Source organism: Pieris napi, chromosome 10, assembly GCF_905475465.1.
Source record: "Pieris napi chromosome 10, ilPieNapi1.2, whole genome shotgun sequence".
Taxonomy (NCBI): domain Eukaryota; kingdom Metazoa; phylum Arthropoda; class Insecta; order Lepidoptera; family Pieridae; genus Pieris; species Pieris napi.
This window is the reverse complement of record NC_062243.1, coordinates 11,899,272-11,916,998: the sequence shown is the minus strand read 5'-3', so window position 1 is coordinate 11,916,998 and position 17,727 is coordinate 11,899,272. Positions and strand designations below refer to the sequence as shown.

Sequence of the window (17,727 nt, the reverse complement as noted above, 5' to 3'; positions counted from 1 at the left end):
AAATAAATATGCACTATATACATTATCGCAATAATTTCCATATTTTTCAGACATATAGAAAAAACCGGAAAAGTTTATATACGTTCCTAATCTAGTATGTAATAAAAACAGGTATTCTATAAATTAGACTCATCATGATAATATCATTTTGTTAGCACAATTTATTATTACAACTAGCGACCCGCCCCGACTTCGCACGGATGCAATGCTGATACTAAATTCAAAGTGCTATAAAGTATAGGGAGAACCGCGGCCTCCGACGCACTGCGTCCCGCAATTTTTAAATTTGTAATAGCTTCGAAAATATTCATTTAAATCATATACTTTAAAGGGCCATATAGATCTATATTAAATGAACAATGTATTCAAGGTATTTAATTGGTTAAGGATTAATGCTGTATTGGTTAAAATCGCTTCGAAAATTAGCCATTATTTGTCGTAAAAAGTAAATGACAAAAAAAAGTTATTGTGGGTTATCCATAAGAGATAGACATATACCATCACGGACTTTTCGGTAGACCTTTTCAATGTGTACAATACTTAGTACATTATTTTGATAAAACTCGTAGGGTTCAGCCTGCGTTTGCAATGTAAGCGGAAAAAATGTAATTATTTACGACATCACATTAGAAACCTCAAAAATAACAGTACTTCTCCACTATTTAATGGATGTTATTATACATATAAACCTTCCACTCTATCTATTAAAAAAAACCGCATCAAAATCCGTTGTGTAGTTTCAAAGATTTAAGCATACAAAGGGACATAGGGACAGAGAAAGCGACTTTGTTTTATACTATGTAGTGATATATACTAACACATCATGATTTGCATTTCTGTATGAAACAAAGACTAGGGCAGAAAGGTGGGTAATATTTTTAATATTAAAAAATGCACCTAATAGACGAAACATTGCAATTGTATAGGCCATTTAAAGTGCAAACATAAACCCAGTACACGCCTGTATTTAAATAATTATATTGCTCAGACTTTAGGTTTATATTTGTTCGAACGCACATATATACTCTGATTTTTAATTCCGTAGAATTCTGACAGCTATCATTTTTTGACATGTCAGAATGGTAGATGGTAAACCTTTTTGGCCTTTTTTCAAGTTCAATACGAGTCAGTCTGAGAACATCTGAGTGTATATGATTGTTAGTTAATTTTTATTTTATTAAGTGCGGTGCTCCACATTAAAAGTAGTTTAACGGCGAGTGATAATTACGTCCCTTTTCATCACAAATATTTAAAAACGCACAAGTAAAGATAACATTTTTTGAAGTATACTTCTTTAGGCGCGTTATGAAAAATTCATGTGAGTGAATTTTACGATAAGCGCGCACCGTGACACAAAATTAAGAGAATGAAGTTGCCCACGGAAGATGCTACGGCATTGGACATAATTTAAAAACAAGATTCGAATAATAATAGAATTTATATTACACTTAATGTAAGAGAATAATAATAATAAATATTTATTTAATTTTTCAAATGTAAACTGAACTTTAATGACTATAATGACTCCTTTTTCAGTCTTTGATTATTTAATTTTAATTAATTATTTGCATGCAATCAAAAACTATTTTTAATAATGCCAAATAAGTATAACTTACGCGCGTACATAAGTACACGCACCCTTTTTTTTAAAGGTTTACTAAACCTGGAATTAGTAGGCAGTGATGCCAGCTAAAGAATAAAATAAAGTAATTAAAGTTTATTCGATATATTGTTCGTGATATTGATATATTTGTTATTTTTGTATTAGGTCACCTTCCTTTTTGTAAGTAAAACATATAAGATACGTAGCATTTTTTTATTGCCCTCATGATCATGTCATAAGAATCATAAGTCAATTTTGTCCCTTTTTCGGTGGAGAACATTTTTAGTAGCAACACTTATGAAATGTCAGAATTCTACGGAATGAAAAATCAAAGTATACTTTAGCTCTTACTAAGCTGACGGAGCGCTACTCAAGTTTTTCATATCAGAATGTATTATTCCCACTCTTTGTCACAATTCACAACTGTTTTGATAGTAAACTATTCCCCTCAACAATGTATTATTTAACTCACATAATTAAAATAAATAAATAATAAATAAATTTCATAGCCTATCGAAATCACATAAAAATAGTATAAAGCAAATATGCCACTCATAAAAGCTAATTTAACTTACATAAGTGTATAATTATAAAAAATAGCACAGCCTTAGAATTTGTAAATAGATCAAACACTTCTAAATCAGTCAAAAATTAAAGCTTAAAGCGAAACACAACCACGTAACAAAATAACCTGTCAAACGAAACTTGGGCCTTATAAAACATGCACTAATATTATTACAGTATTTGTTACCATAGCAACAATATTATTTCCAAATAAAAATAAGGGTAACCATGGCCACAACCCTGTAAAATTTAGGCCATTTTACAAGGCTGATAATATTACTTAAAAACGTCTGAGACGAATGACAAAACGCCTAGTTAAACCTACCAGCGGTATCTGCAACGAGTCGTTTTACTATAGCGCATTTGACACAATCTATTGTAAAAATACGGACACGTAGTAGATATGAATATTTTTTTAAATAAATAGGCGGATATTAAAACTATTTTATAAACAAAACAAGCTAAAGTAACCATAAACTTAGTCTAGTAGTAACTAATGTATAGAATCAGGTAACTTAACGAGGTAGATAACATGAAACAGTCAAAAATGCTTATAAAAAATAACAATCTTCTCGCAAAATAACAGCAGGAAATTATTTTGTAAATATTTACTGCTTAATAAGATGCATTGTACAATTCAAGTTTCAGTATTTGTAATCCTACTATGAAAATTGCAATCGCTATAAGTCTTGTCATCCATTAATTTTGGCAGTTGACAGTTGTCACAATATTCAACCACAGATAATTAATACAACCGAATTCAATAAGATTCAAGTTTCAATATCTGTAATCCTACTATGAAAATTGCAACCCTAGCACTATCACCTATAAGTCTTGTAATCTATTAATTTTGGCAGTTGACAGTTGTCACAATATCCAACCACAGATAAGTAATACAACACTATTCAATAAAGCTTTATGAGCGAGTAAATGGCTTAAGACTAAGTTCGGCGGATAAAATTAATACGCTTTAGTACAAGCTAAATTAAATATCGCTGGGACTAACTAAAGTAACTTACAAGGAATATATATTATATGAAATTTCTAGATTTTAAAATCATTTTTATTTGCCTGAGCCTTCTCAGCGCTTGAAGCCAAAAGCGCTGACAAAGTTGCGTGAGTCGCACTTAAATTGCCATTACCAGGGCACACAATAGAATTTCCCAGACTGTTCAAGAGCCCAGGACCAGAACTAACTATGGTCACATTAGGTGGCGGTGTGGAACCCGTCGCGAACCCGGTAGAGAGAACCTTTTGGGTGTTATGCATTATGAAAGACTTGCCTGAACCCGCACTGCCCAAAGTCAGAACCTTCTTCAACATAACCGAGGAATTACAAGCGTTGTCGATCATTTCCTTGGTCGTGGAGATGTCGAAGTCCGACTTCGGAGTGGTTACCGGCTGAACTGAAAAGGATATACCTGAATTCTGGGTTTTTGACATTATCGCGTTATGGAGAATGTTGCCGTTGGGAAACGATTTCGTCACGTTGTATTGTCCTGGAGTGATGATGGTCGAGTTGTGAGTTCCAAAACCGATGATCGTGTTGGCCGTACCCTGAGACATCACAGTACTAATGGTCCCAGACTTGGCGTTGATTGGAATGCTGAAAAATTGTAATATTGTAAATTATATATAATAATAAGTGTTATACGTGCTTCCACAACTAAACGTTTCTGAGGCAGGGCCGCGCACCACCACTATGTGGAACCAGCTGCCCATTTAAGACTGAGGGTCCTTCAAGAAAAGAGCGTACCAATTCTTAAAAGGCCAGCAACGCACTTGCACGCCTACTGGCAGTGTGAGTGTCGAAAGCCTCTTGCCCGTTTGCCTCCTATTACATAAAAAAACTAAAAATATGGCAAATGTTTAACATTCTTTACAACTAAGAGTGATGTCTTAAAGTTACGTTTATATCCGTAGAAGATTTTTTAAAGTGTTTTTACTCACGCAAGCCTTAGCCTGAAACATCTAGAAAAGTGATCGTGAAAATTTTCCTAATGATTTTTACAACAACATACATTAAATAGTTCATATAGACTTCACAGACTACTATTTTTTATTTACACATTAAAGCCTTTTTCGATGAAGGGGTGGCAGACCCCAGGGATCTTGACTTGCTACGGCCCTGACATACCTCTCTCACTTTATCCACATTCACATTCACCAAGCATGCTCTTCAGTTATGGGTACTTTTGTCCTTTCACTAGTACGTCCCGGATTTGGTCCAGGTAAGACTAGGCCTATCCAACCCAACCTCACCATCCACGCTTGCCTTGTATATCCTACTTGTTAACCGCTTCTCACTCATCCGTTCTACTACCTAAGCATTCCTTTTCATATCCACACACTCCTCTTTACTCTACTTTAAAAGTACATACCCGCGAATAACTTGAGACGCAGACGCCGGTATGCTTTGTATAGTGACAGTGGCTTGAGGCAAATGATGGACAGTCCTCTGGCCTTGGACCGTGCCACTTGTGTAGTAGTGCACTGTACTGCCGATACGGCCCGGGGCCAAATGGGCCACGGGGACACTGTGCACCATACCACTGGTGGTTGATGCTACTGTTATGCACTTTGTGTTTTGACTGCCTGAAAACTGTTTTGAACTGGTTAGTTAAGTTATTTAAAAAATTATTTGAAATTGTGTTAAAATCTATGAAAAGCTGATGAATTTATTCATTAATGTTCACCACATAATATATAATGCTATTTAATGTATATGTTACCAATATATTCTAAAATATATGACCATAAACATAAATCTTATAATAAATTTAATAATAAAAATATTACACTTTAAATTTTAGATTTTACCAATATTTTTTTATTTATTATAGATTTTACAACCAAAACAGAGGATTATGTATAGAGAGATATTGTTATATAGAAAAAAACGTTTCATTGGAAGGACAAAAAAAGAAACAAAGTAGTTTTGACGTTTTAGGGGGTGACTTTAAATAGTTTTAAAAAGTTTACACTGAATTTGTAATAATATTTGTAGTTATTTTATATTGTTAAATATAAATACGCGCTTTGGACCATTAACACTTTTAACAACTTGTTTTAACCAACGGTTATTTAGAACTTAACTTTAAAAAAATTATTTCAATAAATATAACAGTTATAGTACGAGATCCGGCTGCAGGATTAGTGCGCTCATCGGTTATTTACTAAAAACCAAATTTTTATGTATATTTATAATTAGGAGAATGTAAATCTAACAAGTTGCGATTTTTTAAAATCTATACGTAAATTGCCGTGATACATCACGATTATATTTTAATCAAATGACAAGTGAACGAAATGTTTTCACAAAAAAAATTCAAAATAATTTCATTAAAAATACATTCTCCTAATTATAAATATACATAAAAATTTGGTTTTTAGCAAATAACCGATGAGCGTACTAATCCTGCAGCCGGATCTTAGACCATTATAGGAGCAATTGAAATATTATTAAAAATTATTATATATATAGAAAAAAGATAAGTCAAAGTAATGAATACAAAACTTACGTTTGTATTAAGTGTACTTCCGATGTCAAATTCGTCACCAACCAAAGTGATTGTGTCCGGGTTGACACCTGTCAACTTCTCAATTGTCTTTCTTGCATCTGCGTCACTTTCAATATCCCCCAAGTTCCGGCTCAGAAACTCAATATCCGCCTCAAGCAACCCATCGACCAAGCTGTTCTCATCACTATCCTTACACAAATCAAATTCATCATTCTCCAGTTTGATATCTTCAACTTTGATCGCATCAACATTGATATCGTCTATATTTTCAACTTTTATACCGTTCGCTTCCAGATCTTCCACTTTGATTCCATCAACCTTCATCTCATCCAGATCTTCCATTTTGATTCCATCCACTTTAATGTCATCTATATCTTCGACTTTTATATCGGCGAAGTCGTTATCGTTAGCGACGCCTGCGCCGTCTGAGTTGTTCATATATTGACTGGCATTGAAGTTGGCAGAATCGAAGTCGTCGTGTGCCTCGATTTTTATATCATCAATCTTGAATTTGTCCTCTTGATTGCTCGTCGTTGGCTGTGGGCTATCGGCGTTTAGATCCCCGCTCAGAGCTCTCTTTAGGACATATGCCTTTATCTTCCTCAACATAAATAGTGGTACTTTGAAACCGGTCAGCTCGCCAAGTAAGGGCAACGAATTGTGCTTGTATGCATCACTGTGAGCCAGTTCCTCTATATCTTCTAAAACCTGGAGAAATTTAGAGTTATCAAAATAAATACATAATTAATTAATGAATTTTATTTTGCCTTTTTAATAAACGGGACGCATTTTTATGGCTTCTAATATTTGTCTTAATAGAAGACTGCAATAACACGGTACGTCAGTGGCGTGATATATTTTCATTTTATTTTTCTTAAAAGCGACATGTTTTTTTTTAATGAGAATAGACTTCTTTAAACCTAATTGAATATTTAGTATTATTTTCTATTTTATATATTCAGATAAAAGTTAATGACGTGGAATAAGTGATACTTGTATTTTATATTCCATAATAAACATACTTTATTTTTATTTAAACATAAAGTATCTGTAATCATAGATGTGAAGGATAACTAAATTAGGGTTTGCATAACAAGTTAAAAACTCCATTTGAAAATTAAATTTTAACTATCTTCTACTTAGTATTAACTACACAAATCTCATACCATGATGTAAGTTTTGCCTCCGACAGCATTCACAAGATTGTGACTTGCAATCCATTCTTTGTCAGCGCTGTCTGCTGGATACCTCAGTAAATCCGCGTGTCTCGTGTACAAACGACCGCGTGAATTGCCCAATCCGAGAACCTTAAATCAAAATGCAAAAATACTATTTATTCATATATTTAAATGTACTTATGAACATCAGAAAATTTACATTTACTGCCAGTTCTCAAATCAAGGGCAAAAACCTTTAAATCGCCAAGGATTTTTCTTACTAAATATTTGTAATAAGTATTTGCTTCTCATCACATCTTAAAGCATTTAATTATTGTAATTAAATTTAAAATGTTGAAAAAATAAATAAGAAAACTGACTGTTACACCTCTCAACTGTCGGTCAAATAGGAGTATGCACTTACATTTACTATCATAATTAATGTGAAAAGCAGAAAATAATTAATACATATCCATATACATTATACACTGATCCAAGACCAGATCAATATTTTTTTTTCATGTAAGATTAAATCCCGAGAGCTGTTTTTTTTAAATTGATGATAAAACATTTATTTTAATATCTCAAAAGTCCTGCCAATGAAGCATAGGACAAGAACTAAATTTTCAATGATAATTTTTATTAATGCAAGGGGCTCATTATCCTTCTTCAGGATGCTATAAGCATAGTATCCTGAAACTGTTACATTTTGTCAGAATTTTGTCAAAGCAGCTTTGACTAAGATTTATTGGCAGTTAAATTATTATACCTATGTATCATGGGTACCTGTATCTGTACCTATTGGTAGCTAAATTAACTGCTTATATTATATAATCTTGTTCAAGGTATCTACTTTTTTTTATATATCAAAAATTTTTAAAAACTACTTGGTAAAACTGACTTTGTGAGCATGAGAACCCATAATGAATAAAGTGTCCTGGGTTAATCTGGCCGGGTTCCATTTATCGGGATCTCGGACTGCTGGTGAACAGATTGGTGAAGATCGTCCACTGTCACCACTTTCCTCCTGTTTAATTTTCTTAATCATTGGATCAGATTCAACTTCAACATCTTTTCTTTTCTGTGAGGGACCCTGAAAATATGTAAAAGTAATGTAAAAATGAAAAGGATGATTGTGGGTTTAGATTGTCAAATTTAAAAAAAACAAAAAAAAATCTGTTTTATGTTTAAAAATACATGACATATACAGGAAACATATTATTTGAAAGCTAGAGTACTTACAGCAGCATATTTAACAAATTTTGTTTCCACACTTTGACTAGCTTCAAGGTCATTCGACTCTTGTGTAGCTTGGTAAGTCCGAGGAGGTGTAGTATATAACAAACGTGTGGCATCCAGCATAGCTCGGCAAACAGCTCTCACCTAAATTCGTAAATCATACTTAACAAGTTATGTTCATTGAAATAGATTTCAGTCCTGTGACTGTCTTTTATGTTATATAAATAATATAGCTCTTGAGTTAGATATTTTAGTTCAGTTAGTATTAAGCCATAAGCTTCAAAGACTAATAAGTAATTTATGCATATTTTCTTAATAGACAAATGAAATTTCTGTACATATAGAATACTTTGCCTTCAACTAACTAGCAATAAAATATTAATTATTATTAACTATTAACTAATATTGTTAGCTGTTCTATGTTTACCTGATCTTCACTCACAGATTCATCTCCTAGATTCAGTCGGATATTATTAACAGCAGGAACAAAGAATTTCTGAAAACATTACTCTTTATACTATAAATAATAATTATATATTTATAAACATATATAAAATTATGTTGATCCATGTAGTACAGATACAAATAGGTTCTTAAGAATTAAACTATTTAAAATAATTATACCTCCAAATACTTTTTAATAACTTGGTCAATTTCACGGGTTACGGATGACTGAATGGTTTGCCTTAACATATCCAGTGACTTATTGGCACTTGCACGAAATTCTGCTATGGGTCTTGAATGCGGTTGTACAGGGCCAGGAAGGCTAAATCGACGATGCATTGCTGCTAGCGTATTTATGGCAATTTGCCGAGTAATTGGCTGTTTCTGAAAAAATTAGTCGCAAATGTAACTTTTGTCAGAATTAATAGAAATTGGAAATTATTACAATTACTCACTGTTTGCATATTGGTGTTCATCCGAATGCTTAGTGTCTTAGGACCTTGCGTAGTCCATGAGTTAGGAAGAGCTTCCATATTCGGATTATTTGACGAAGAGTTCTCATTCTGATTAGCATTTTTCTGAATGACCATTTTAGAATGCAAATTGTTTTAATTTTTCATTGGCTCTTTTAAATACATTTACTACACAACTTGAAAGATACGCCAAATTGTAGTTGTAGTAGCGATACTAAATTCATATTATTATTTTCTATGTGTACATATTTAACTTAGTACCCATAAGCACTTTATTTTCTAATTATACTCAACATTAGATACATTAAAATAAGTTATTGCTTAAAAATCAACGGTTTTAACAAAGTCAAATAATTTGGATATACCGATTTATATGAAATACTTAATAAGTTAAAAAAATCAACCACAGACTACAATACTTAGATCACAGATGATTATTAGAACATCAGACACGACCAGAGTATAATAATACGTCAAAGCAAGACTCTCGACTCTCACACTCGACTAGAAGCTACCTACACTCGTTATCTTGCGTAGGTACTCTTAATCCGCCAAAACGAATATGGAGCGATGCTTGATTCTAAGATGTTTGAAAACGAACGTTTAAAATAGATGCCAAAGAACTATCTAACGAACGAAGAAAAGATTACGCAAATCACGTGATAGAACTGAATGATTCCATAGAGGACAACAGTGACGTACATAATATAAATTGAGAATAAAAAGACAGAATTTTACAATGAAGTGCTGAGTGGACGGTAATTTCGAGAAGACGTTGAGAGAGGTTATCAAATTTTTATAATGATTAATCAATGTATTCTTCGAAAGGTTCTTTGAAAATTAGTGCCCTTAAGAGGGACAGCGATTTTTATTTATTATTTTTATATTTGGAGCTAAGGTATTATATTTTTACTGTCGTAGGTGAACAAATTCTCTCCATGGTGATATATTTCACATTTATCAAAATTTAAAGTTAGACCTATTGAAAGTACAACATCTGCGTTACCTCCTAGCGTACCATCATGAAGATACCAGACTTTATAATGAAATTTTGTATAGAAAAGATGTAATGCAACTTGGATTGCATGTCGCGGTGCGTGTAACTTAGCAGACATCGGTCATTGGTATAATCCAAATCTTCCAAGATGTTTGTTAATCCCCACTCTATTCCCCGGTGCTTGTTCTAATGTATGCGATGCAAAATCCCGTCGAAAAAAAACAGGAAAAATAGTGGTGAGAGTAAACAGTCTTGTCGTACTACTCGCGTGCACTTGAATATCGTCTGAGACGAGGCCATCATGAGTCACAAGAATACAAGAATAGTTCCTGTAGCTAGCCTTTACTAGGTTGATTATCTTTGGCTGGACACCAATGTTAGAGAGTCACGACCATATGCTGCTCCATCTCAGAGTATTGAAAACTTTTTCGAAGTCAATAAAGGAAAGATAAATCTCCCTCTGCCATTCTGATTCTGTTCGAGAATGATAAGGGAAGAGTATTAATTTGCACGGTATATGAGCGATAAGGCCGGAAGCCAGCTTGTTCTATGCGAAGGAGCGGCTCAATGGCTCCAGACAACCTGTCCACGATAATTCTGCAGAAAACCTTAGAAGGGGCCGAGAGCAAGGTGATACCTCTCCAATTGCTGCATTGGCTTAGATCACCTTTTTTGGGCACGATCAGTATAAACAACATACAGTAAAAAGCCCCCTGTTCTATTCCTCCGGAAGCTTCTCGCTGATCCATATTTTGTAAATCAAAGGTGTCAGCGTGTCGACTGTGGTAGCCAAATCCGCCTTAAACATTTCTGCAGTAATTAAGTCAACACCTGGTGCTTTAATAATCTGAAGAGCCTTGACTGCCCTCACTACTTCATCACATGTAGGTGGTTCGTCATTGATGTCAAGTGGCCTGAGAGGTGGAGATGTGTCTTGTGGGGCACCAGAGATCTTGTGGGGCTGAGGGACGAAAAGTTTCGTCAAAGTGCTCACGCCAGCGTCGTAGTTGTCCTTCTGAAGTTACGATAAGCATACCGTCTTTCGATTTTAGGGGCTTCTTACGCTGTCTACTCTTCTCTGCCAAGGTTGTAGCCGCTTTATATGCCTCTCTCACGTTGCCGGTGTTAGCAGCAAATTGATCGTGGTCAGCAATACCGTCAACCCACAACTTTCTGTCATTGCGTGAGCTGCGATAGATTTTCTTACGAATCTGCTGACACTGCTGCCTGATGTCGGCTTTAAGTAGCTCGTCGTTGGTTCCTAGCAGTTTCAGGTGGAGTTCCCTACGGACGCTTATTAGCTGCCAAGTGGATTGTGACATCCAGTTCTCGTGCGAGTGCTTAGTGTGATCTAACACGATAGAGCTGGTCTCTATGTAGACCAGTTTGATGCGTTTCCACTCTTTGTCTATTGAGTCATCGTAAGCATGAAGTCCGTTGAAGCGGTTACGAAGATCAAGCCTGTAGGTAAAATATTTTTTTACTATAACATTGTAAAATAAAAACAAAAATAACACCAAATTAAAAATAAAGATACAATAAAAAGTAATTTACCGACATGACGATATAGCTCAACCACCTCATCCATTTTTTCTGACAAAATGAATTATTAAATATTATCTCGATGTAGTGCTATTTTATTTATCGTAACAGTGCTAATCTTTCTCCTACAAGTTTGGCCGTATTTGAAATTTACGTAACCAAAGCTGATAATTACTTCGTGCGATACTAGCGCTAAAACGGAACATTTTAAAAACAAGCGGTCCTAAGCCTGACAGTTACTTTTCCTGTTTTGTGTTGAATTAATTCTCATCACTATTTGAATCGAGAGTGGGGTTGGCCGCTGGAGTTGAATATTTACTTGCGTACTTAAGTGGTGTAGACGTGGATTCATTGTAAAGCCATTAATAACTCAATGTAAGTATATTTCTAGTTTCCCTGCAATTAGTCTGCTCTATTTTATCTCTGCTGTTCTAAATTTAGAATTATTTTTCATTACTACTGTATTCGCAAGGTGTTAAAGAATATCACTCAATTGATATTTTTTCCTTAGATCTGATCTTTTCATCCTAATACAAATTTTTAATCCGAAATTGGCTATATTCATCGGAAATATATTCAATATATATAATATTATAATAATTTATAAGCCTGGTCTCTATGTATGTATTATTGGTATATATAATATTATGTCTAAACAAATATTTTAAATTACATCTACAATGTTTGCATTATGATTCAAAATATAATTAACAAATATGTCCAAAAAGATACAATATTCAATGAAGAGTTTTTGAACTTTGTACTTTGAAACAATATTTTTTTCAACATTTTACTTCCTCATAAGGTCTAATAAATAGTGATGTATTTCAGTACATAGTTAGTTTTAAGTATAAATAATAGAAACTGTGTCAGTAATAGGTATCAATATTCTATTATTATATTATAGTAAACAATAACTCCTGCATAGAAAGAAGAAATATGTTTTTATACTTATTATTAAATAGGGTAGTCATAAAAATATGTCTTTATTTCATCAAGTAAAGCATTATTTTAATTCTTTTCTTACTTACTCTTCTATAAACCTTTTTTAATGAACTTTGTACCTTTGACGATATTATATCAAAAGGTATTTTTGTAAGATAAGTAAATGATAAAGTGTAAATGTAAAATGATAAAATCAACAAATCAAGGTTACTACACCTTATCATATTTTGTAGAATGTGAAACTCATTAAACCTTCACCCCAGTTACAATTGGGTAATAAAACAAAAAAATATATTATGGTCATATTATCATAATATAATAATTTTTCTGTATAAGTATTATTTATTTTTCCTTTACTTATAATTTCAGACTCATAAAAATGTCAAAAATAAAGGCTGGACCTGTTGTTGATGTCCTTGGAGATGAGATGACAAGAATAATCTGGGATTTGATTAAAAATAAGCTGATTTTACCTTTCTTAGACATAGAATTGCATACATATGATTTGGGAATGGAGTACCGTGATCAAACTGAAGACCAGGTGACTATTGATTGTGCAAATGCTATTAAAAAGTACAATGTTGGTATTAAGTGTGCTACCATCACACCAGATGAGAATAGAGTTGAAGAATTCAATTTAAAGAAAATGTGGAAGAGTCCCAATGGTACCATTCGTAACATTCTTGGTGGTACAGTGTTCAGAGAAGCTATTATTTGCAAGAATATCCCACGTCTTGTCACTGGTTGGGAAAAACCAATTATAATTGGACGTCATGCTCATGCTGATCAATATAAAGCCACTGATTTTGTAGTTCCTGGTGAAGGAAAGTTAGAGTTGGTATTCACGCCTCCTTCTGGTGAACCAATCAAATATGTTGTTAATGAATTTAAGGGTGCAGGTGTAGCTCTCGGTATGTTTAACACAGATGCGTCAATTGTTGATTTCGCCCATTCTTCATTCAAATATGCGCTTGGAAGGAAATATCCATTGTACTTGAGTACTAAGAACACAATTCTCAAGAAATATGATGGTCGCTTTAAAGACATTTTCCAAGAAATATATGAAAAGGATTATAAGTCTCAATTTGAAGGTGCAGGAATTTGGTATGAGCACAGACTCATTGATGACATGGTTGCATATGCTATGAAGTCTGAGGGTGGTTTTGTTTGGGCTTGTAAGAACTATGATGGGGATGTGCAATCAGATTCAGTTGCCCAAGGATATGGGTCTCTTGGTCTTATGACTTCAGTGCTTATTTGTCCTGATGGAAAGACCGTTGAAGCTGAAGCCGCTCATGGAACTGTTACACGACACTACCGCTTCTATCAACAAGGAAAGGAAACATCCACCAATCCTATTGCTTCCATTTTCGCGTGGACAAGAGGTCTACTGCATCGCGCCAAACTAGACGACAACGCCGAACTGAAAAACTTTGCTGAAGCACTCGAAAGTGTTTGCATCGACACCATTGAGTCTGGAATTATGACAAAGGATCTTGCCATTTGTATCAAAGGCATGAACAACGTGAAGAGGTCAGATTACTACGAAACATTTGAATTTATGGATAAGTTGGCAGAGAATTTAGCTAAAAGACTGGGAAAGTGACTATCACATGAACAAAAGTTATGTCATCTCTAATGGAATTATTTATTACTTATAAGGGGATATATGGTATATTATTTAAACAGCATTTATTTATTGTACTCAATTTTTATATTACTAATAAATGATCTTTACTGTCACAAATCAAATCTGTATTTTTCTTTGAGGCCCTAAGAATTATGTAATAAACAACTGATTATAAATTCTTGTTGATTAATAACTTGTAATGAGAGCGAGAACAGGTCAGTTACTGAATAAGAGTTATCTATTATGCATTGTTTCTTATCATAATGCAAATTGCAATTTTTATCAGTATATAGTTATCGCTAGTCATGTTCATAAATATTTAAATATATTTTTGTCGGTTTCAAATAAACGTGTAATTTATCCGTAATAAAAAAATCTGGCCTCTAGACACACCTCTAATTAAAATTATAATGTATGCCAATGAGGTAAATGGGAATAATTAAATCCATTCACGTGTACTAATACGTTATTTAAAACTATTGACCTAAGACATTAGTTTGGATAAAATTATAAACTAAATTCAACGTAATGGTCTTTATAATATACTTTTCGCCGTTTAGAATAACGATTTTAATATTTAAATATTAATTTAACGACTTCAAAGTTAACAATTCGTAAACCAGTTCTCAAGGACATGAAACGAAAAATAACTACAATAAATACGGTCGAATTAAAGTATGATAATATGTATGCTAAATATTACCGCAAATTTTCCTTGAATTGACATCCCATAACGGTCCGTGTTATTATTCAAACTAGATTCAATAATTCCCAAATTTATTGGTATTATGATTTTTGATACTTATCACCAGTGGACAATGACTTAATTGTGTATTTTTTTTTATAGATTGGTAATTTCTAAAAACTTGTTGAAAATAGTTGTTTACTAACTACTAACAAACTAAATTTGTTTTCCTAATTATGACTTAATCACAACTTGTTTTTGCACAACATATTCCAATGAATCAATCACAATATCAATCAAATATAATATTTGATTACATTTATTTTAAACTAATGTCGCTTTGAAGACATATTTTAGGTCATAAAAAGCACGTAGTTTACATAATTATGTAATAAGTAAAGTTTTTTCATTATTCACTGTGTTGAGGCATTTTTAGTCTCAATTCATACCAAAAAATATTTTAGAGAAAAATATTAATAGCCCGGTTATTTTAGACAATTGAAATAAAGAAAATTCCGACAAAGCCAAATCTTCGTAGAGACCTTAGGTTTACCACAAGGAATAAAGTGTCAAAAGTCCCCATCAGTCCCATGTGAACTTTGGGACTTATTCGGGGCCCTAGGTCAAAATTTTAGGTTTTTTGGATTTTTCTCCAAAACGGTAAGTTGTATCGAAAAAGTACCTTAGAGCAAAGTTGTAGATCTTAAAATTTTCTATAAAAATGGTATCTATGATTTTTTCCCTAAGACTCACTATTTCCCAGATATTGCGCTTGTAAGAATCATGTTCTACATAGTATGCACACATATGCCACGTATATACATATTTAGGTACTCAAGCAAGCAAAAATGCCTACTCGTGTCTCTTTTATGTATACATTATTAGTATAACCTGGGAAGGCTTGTGGTAAACCTAAGGTCTCTACGAAAATTTGGCTTTGTCGGAATTTTCTTTATTTGATCACTATTTTTATGTCTAAAATGACCGGGCTATAAGGCCTTATCAAAAAACACGAAAGTGAATACGCAAAAATGTATCTGACCCCCAGCTATCATTAATGCGTATAGTGAACAATAATATCAATGGTAAAATAAAAAACAACTAACGTGATTAAAATAATCTTGCTTGATTAAAATTCGCGTTCAATGTACCCTGAGATCCGCGTCACGACTTAGGGCGCCTACTATTATTCCTATGTCACCATCTAGTATGTTTTTCACAAACGGGAGTTTAATTTTATATTATATAGTTGATTATATATAGTTCTCAGACCTGTATCTGATTTGCCAATACTGATTTGCAAATCAGATAGAGACTTTTTGGCAATACGGTCTTGTCAGACCCGAGATAGTCTCTTGGTGTAAGATTTATGAAATAAAGAAAATTTCTTTTTTCTAAAATACTTGTGTGGGCATGGCTGTGTACAATCATTTTCTCGCCAGTTCCGTCCCCCCCATTAACTTCTTTTTGAATAAAACTAGAAGCTAGTAACAGTAATCAATCTAATTTAATATAATATTTATTGTAACACATATACATAATGTTTTCACACGATGGCCAAGTCAATCTATTTATTTAAAACATAAAAGTTTTTCAACATTGATATTGTTACTATAAGATGTTAGGTTAGCTAATTACGTAATAACTTAAAGCAAAGGATCCCTTAAGTAGGGACTGAATAAATTACTTAACAGTCTTGGTATTACATGGATCTCACAATTTTTTGCGTTAGAAAAACTGAGTTGCGAGGTTTCTTTTACTTATTTTTAAATCGTAGTTACACATTATTACATTTTAAAGCGCCTGATAATTTTAAAGTAAATTCTCTGTTAAGGTAATTGCTTCAAAATATTTTAAGTAGAAAATAATAAAAATAATAAAAAAAAACTACTGAAGATATCTGTTATGAAAATAGGTTAATTTTGTTTAATTTATAAATATTTATTAAGGATCTCCTACAAAGTGACCGATTCTGTGCAATTACGTAGAATCAAGTTACAATATTAACAAAAGAATATTATTTACATATTGGTAAATGGATTGTTTTCTTTGTTTTGTATATTATTATTATATTTTTCAATATATATTTTTTTATTTCGAGTTAGTGTACGCTGTTGAGTTATATATCCTTCTTTCGATTTGCTTGGAAATTATATTTATTGGGATTTAGATATTGTTTGATGCACTATGATTTCTACATTAATTATAACTGTAGTCTGTACTTTTTAGATTTTTTTAAAGTTAATATAATATAATAGTTTCAACCTTCGCTGTACAAGGCATATCTAATCAATTTAATCGAATCCATAACAAAGCGAACTCTTACAAGTGTACCAATTAATCGTAATATGTATGTCAACGCACTACATATTTGTATTTACACGAAAGTAAAGCGTTTTCGCTTTCTACACAATCCCTTTGAATCAAATAAGTTTTCTTGATTCAACCGTCCCCTACAAGATTGTCCCTCTCGAGTCGCGGCTGCCTCCCTCCGTAATGCAATGTGCCACAGAGACTGTTCGCGAAGCTCGCTCGCGTCTTCAGTTTGGCGGGCAAAGCGTCGCTATTAAGTTGTGTTGCCAGTTCTTTTAAATATTTGGCGGGAACTGCGAATACGCGGTTAAGTGACACATTCGTAAACGATGAAGTCTATGGTGTACGAGTTTATATGGTGCTGGGCGGTTCTAAATATATTTATGGTAAGATTTTTTATGAATATTAAAAGCGAAAATAACGAAACATCTATATTATAAAATATATTAGTAAATTTAATGGCGAATATGTTTTAGTTCTCAACCCTTATAAATATAGGAAATTCTTTAATTTGTAAATGTAAATAGTATATAATAATGTAATATTTATATTTCTAAATATAAATTAATGAATCTTAAACATTAAATAAAAATCGTCTCCTCAAAAATCCATCT

General features: G+C 32.9%; 3 protein-coding genes across 4 annotated transcripts in view; 2 read left to right on the top strand and 1 right to left on the bottom strand.

Moving 5' to 3' along the window:
* Positions 1-1,685: 1,685 nt before the first annotated feature.
* On the bottom strand, positions 1,686-9,394 carry LOC125052943. Its single transcript, XM_047654046.1, has 9 exons — positions 8,984-9,394; positions 8,709-8,912; positions 8,512-8,580; positions 8,088-8,228; positions 7,747-7,938; positions 6,855-6,995; positions 5,689-6,396; positions 4,549-4,769; positions 1,686-3,773 (listed from the first exon to the last, which is right to left on the bottom strand). The coding sequence occupies exons 1-9, from the start codon at positions 9,116-9,118 to the stop codon at positions 3,212-3,214; spliced, it is 2,373 nt and encodes a 790-aa protein (XP_047510002.1). The 5' UTR covers positions 9,119-9,394; the 3' UTR covers positions 1,686-3,211.
* A 2,372-nt stretch (positions 9,395-11,766) lies between these two features.
* LOC125052944 (isocitrate dehydrogenase [NADP] cytoplasmic) lies at positions 11,767-14,237 on the top strand. Its single transcript, XM_047654047.1, has 2 exons — positions 11,767-11,915; positions 12,855-14,237. The coding sequence occupies exon 2, from the start codon at positions 12,865-12,867 to the stop codon at positions 14,089-14,091; it is 1,227 nt and encodes a 408-aa protein (XP_047510003.1). The 5' UTR covers positions 11,767-11,915; positions 12,855-12,864; the 3' UTR covers positions 14,092-14,237.
* A 3,068-nt stretch (positions 14,238-17,305) lies between these two features.
* Positions 17,306-17,727, top strand: part of LOC125053181 — a 59,021-nt gene continuing 58,599 nt past the window's right edge. The window contains exon 1 of one of the 2 annotated variants that reach the window (XM_047654417.1): positions 17,306-17,499. In XM_047654417.1, coding sequence (XP_047510373.1) covers positions 17,443-17,499 — 57 coding nt within the window. In that variant the 5' untranslated portion in view covers positions 17,306-17,442. The remainder of the gene's footprint in view (positions 17,500-17,727) is intronic. The other variant, XM_047654416.1, reaches the window with a different exon arrangement.